General features: G+C 46.4%; 1 protein-coding gene across 1 annotated transcript in view; it reads left to right on the forward strand.

Annotated features, from left to right (window-relative positions):
- Positions 1 to 244: 244 nt before the first annotated feature.
- The window catches only part of LOC119822721 (retinol dehydrogenase 13-like), a 10,504-nt gene continuing 9,021 nt past the window's right edge, over positions 245 to 1,727 (forward strand). The window contains exons 1-2 of the mRNA XM_042055738.1: positions 245 to 510; positions 1,221 to 1,251. Coding sequence (XP_041911672.1) covers positions 245 to 510; positions 1,221 to 1,251 — 297 coding nt within the window. The remainder of the gene's footprint in view (positions 511 to 1,220; positions 1,252 to 1,727) is intronic.

The following is a 1,727-nucleotide window of genomic DNA, read 5'->3' on the forward strand; positions in this document are numbered from 1 at the left end:
CAGTACAGAGAAGCATAGTAAGAGAGATTCCAAAAGCCTCCACCTACAGATGAGAAGAAAATGAGACAAAATCCCAACATGGAGAGTCGGGAGGCTGGCAGAAGGCTTCCCATGCTTGGGTACTGATATAGACCTGGAACTAGGGAGCCACTTCTAGCAAGAAAGATTGAACTGGGGTTTCTTCTTTTCCAGCCTCTGAAATTGGACTCGGCAAGACAGGGGAGCTCTTCCTGTGGACGAAGTGATGTGGTCATCTGACCGAGCCAGGAGGGCAGGTGGACAGACTGAGATCCTGATGGACATTTGTCGGGGACGTGGGGAGCACAGAGCACTGTGTCACAGTGAAAGATCCAGGGCAACAGAGACTCTGGTAGACTCTAGAGAGGGAGAAACTGAGCAAGAGTGCCAAATCTGTGACCTCTCTCAATGGCCACCAAGTACAGAGCCCTGTGATGTGGATGCTGAGAAACCCAGAGAATGCTTGGCTCTGGTGACAAGGTCAGAGACAAGGTCAGCTCCACAGCAGAAGAGAGTTCATTCACTGACCTTGACCCTGGGGTTTGGGATGTGCTGATGAGGTCATTGTCCGTGCTGATCTTGGATGCAGAAGAGGTTCAGAGTGTGCAGAGCATTTGCTGCAGACTAGCTGTGCATTTATAGGGCTGGGCACTTGGGCTCCTCCCCTCTGCCCTTCTTCCTATCTCTCAGGTGTGCTTGTCTGAGCATGTGAGCCCTTTCCCTCCCCCAGACAGACAGCAGTTTCTTGGTTACTATGGCAGCCATCTGTAATAAGGCCAACTCTTCATTCTTGAGGCCTGACCATTCCAAGTGTGTCCCTGGGGGGGGAGTTTTACTTGGTCATTTTTAAGGCTCCCCTGTGAGGCCATGATCATGGCAAATGGCCTGGAGAGCCAAACATATTCCCAAGTTTTCTTGAGAAATTTGTGTTCTTCTGTAGCCATGAAACCTGGGAAAATACGATCCTCGCACCCCCCACTTTCAAGTCAGGGAGTCCTTTAACTCCTTAAAAATATTTTTGAGATTATAATCACATCATTTCTTCCTCCCTTTTCTCTCCCTAAACCTTTCCATGTATCCCTCCCTTCTCTCCCAAATCATGACCTCTTTTTCATAAATTGTTATTGCATTAATATATGTACATATTCCCAAATATAGCCTGTTCCATCCATATAATGTTTTTCGTGTGTGTGTGTTTTCAGGACTGATCACTTGGCATTGGACAACCAGTTGGTATGCTCTTCTTTGAGGAGAGCCATCTCTCCTGCTCTCAGCTTTCCTCAGCTGCCTATAGTTCTTGGTGCAGGGTTAAGGCCTCATGGGTTTTTCCACATCCACTTTGGTGCTCATTAGTATCATCATTGTTTGTTCATGTTTGCTTGTTCAGGTTGATGAGACTTTACCGGTATAGTTCGATGTTGCTAGAAGACACAGTCTCACAGAAGAGTAGGTAAAGATGTGTTTCATTTGTTTATGCTGCATTTGTTTAACTATGTGAAGGTGCATTGCATTTGTTTTACCTTGCCTGCTTAAGGTACCTGATTGGTCTAATAAAGAACTGAACAGTCAATAGTTTTTTTTTTTTTTTTTCTCATGGTTTATTTTTTTTTATATTTAAAAATTTCCATCTCCTTCCCTCCTCCTCCCCCCTCCCTCCCCTCCTTCTCCCCTTCCTCTCCCCTCCTTCTCCCCCTTCCCTCCCTCCCCTC

Source organism: Arvicola amphibius, chromosome 9, assembly GCF_903992535.2.
Source record: "Arvicola amphibius chromosome 9, mArvAmp1.2, whole genome shotgun sequence".
Classification (NCBI taxonomy): Eukaryota; Metazoa; Chordata; class Mammalia; order Rodentia; family Cricetidae; genus Arvicola; species Arvicola amphibius.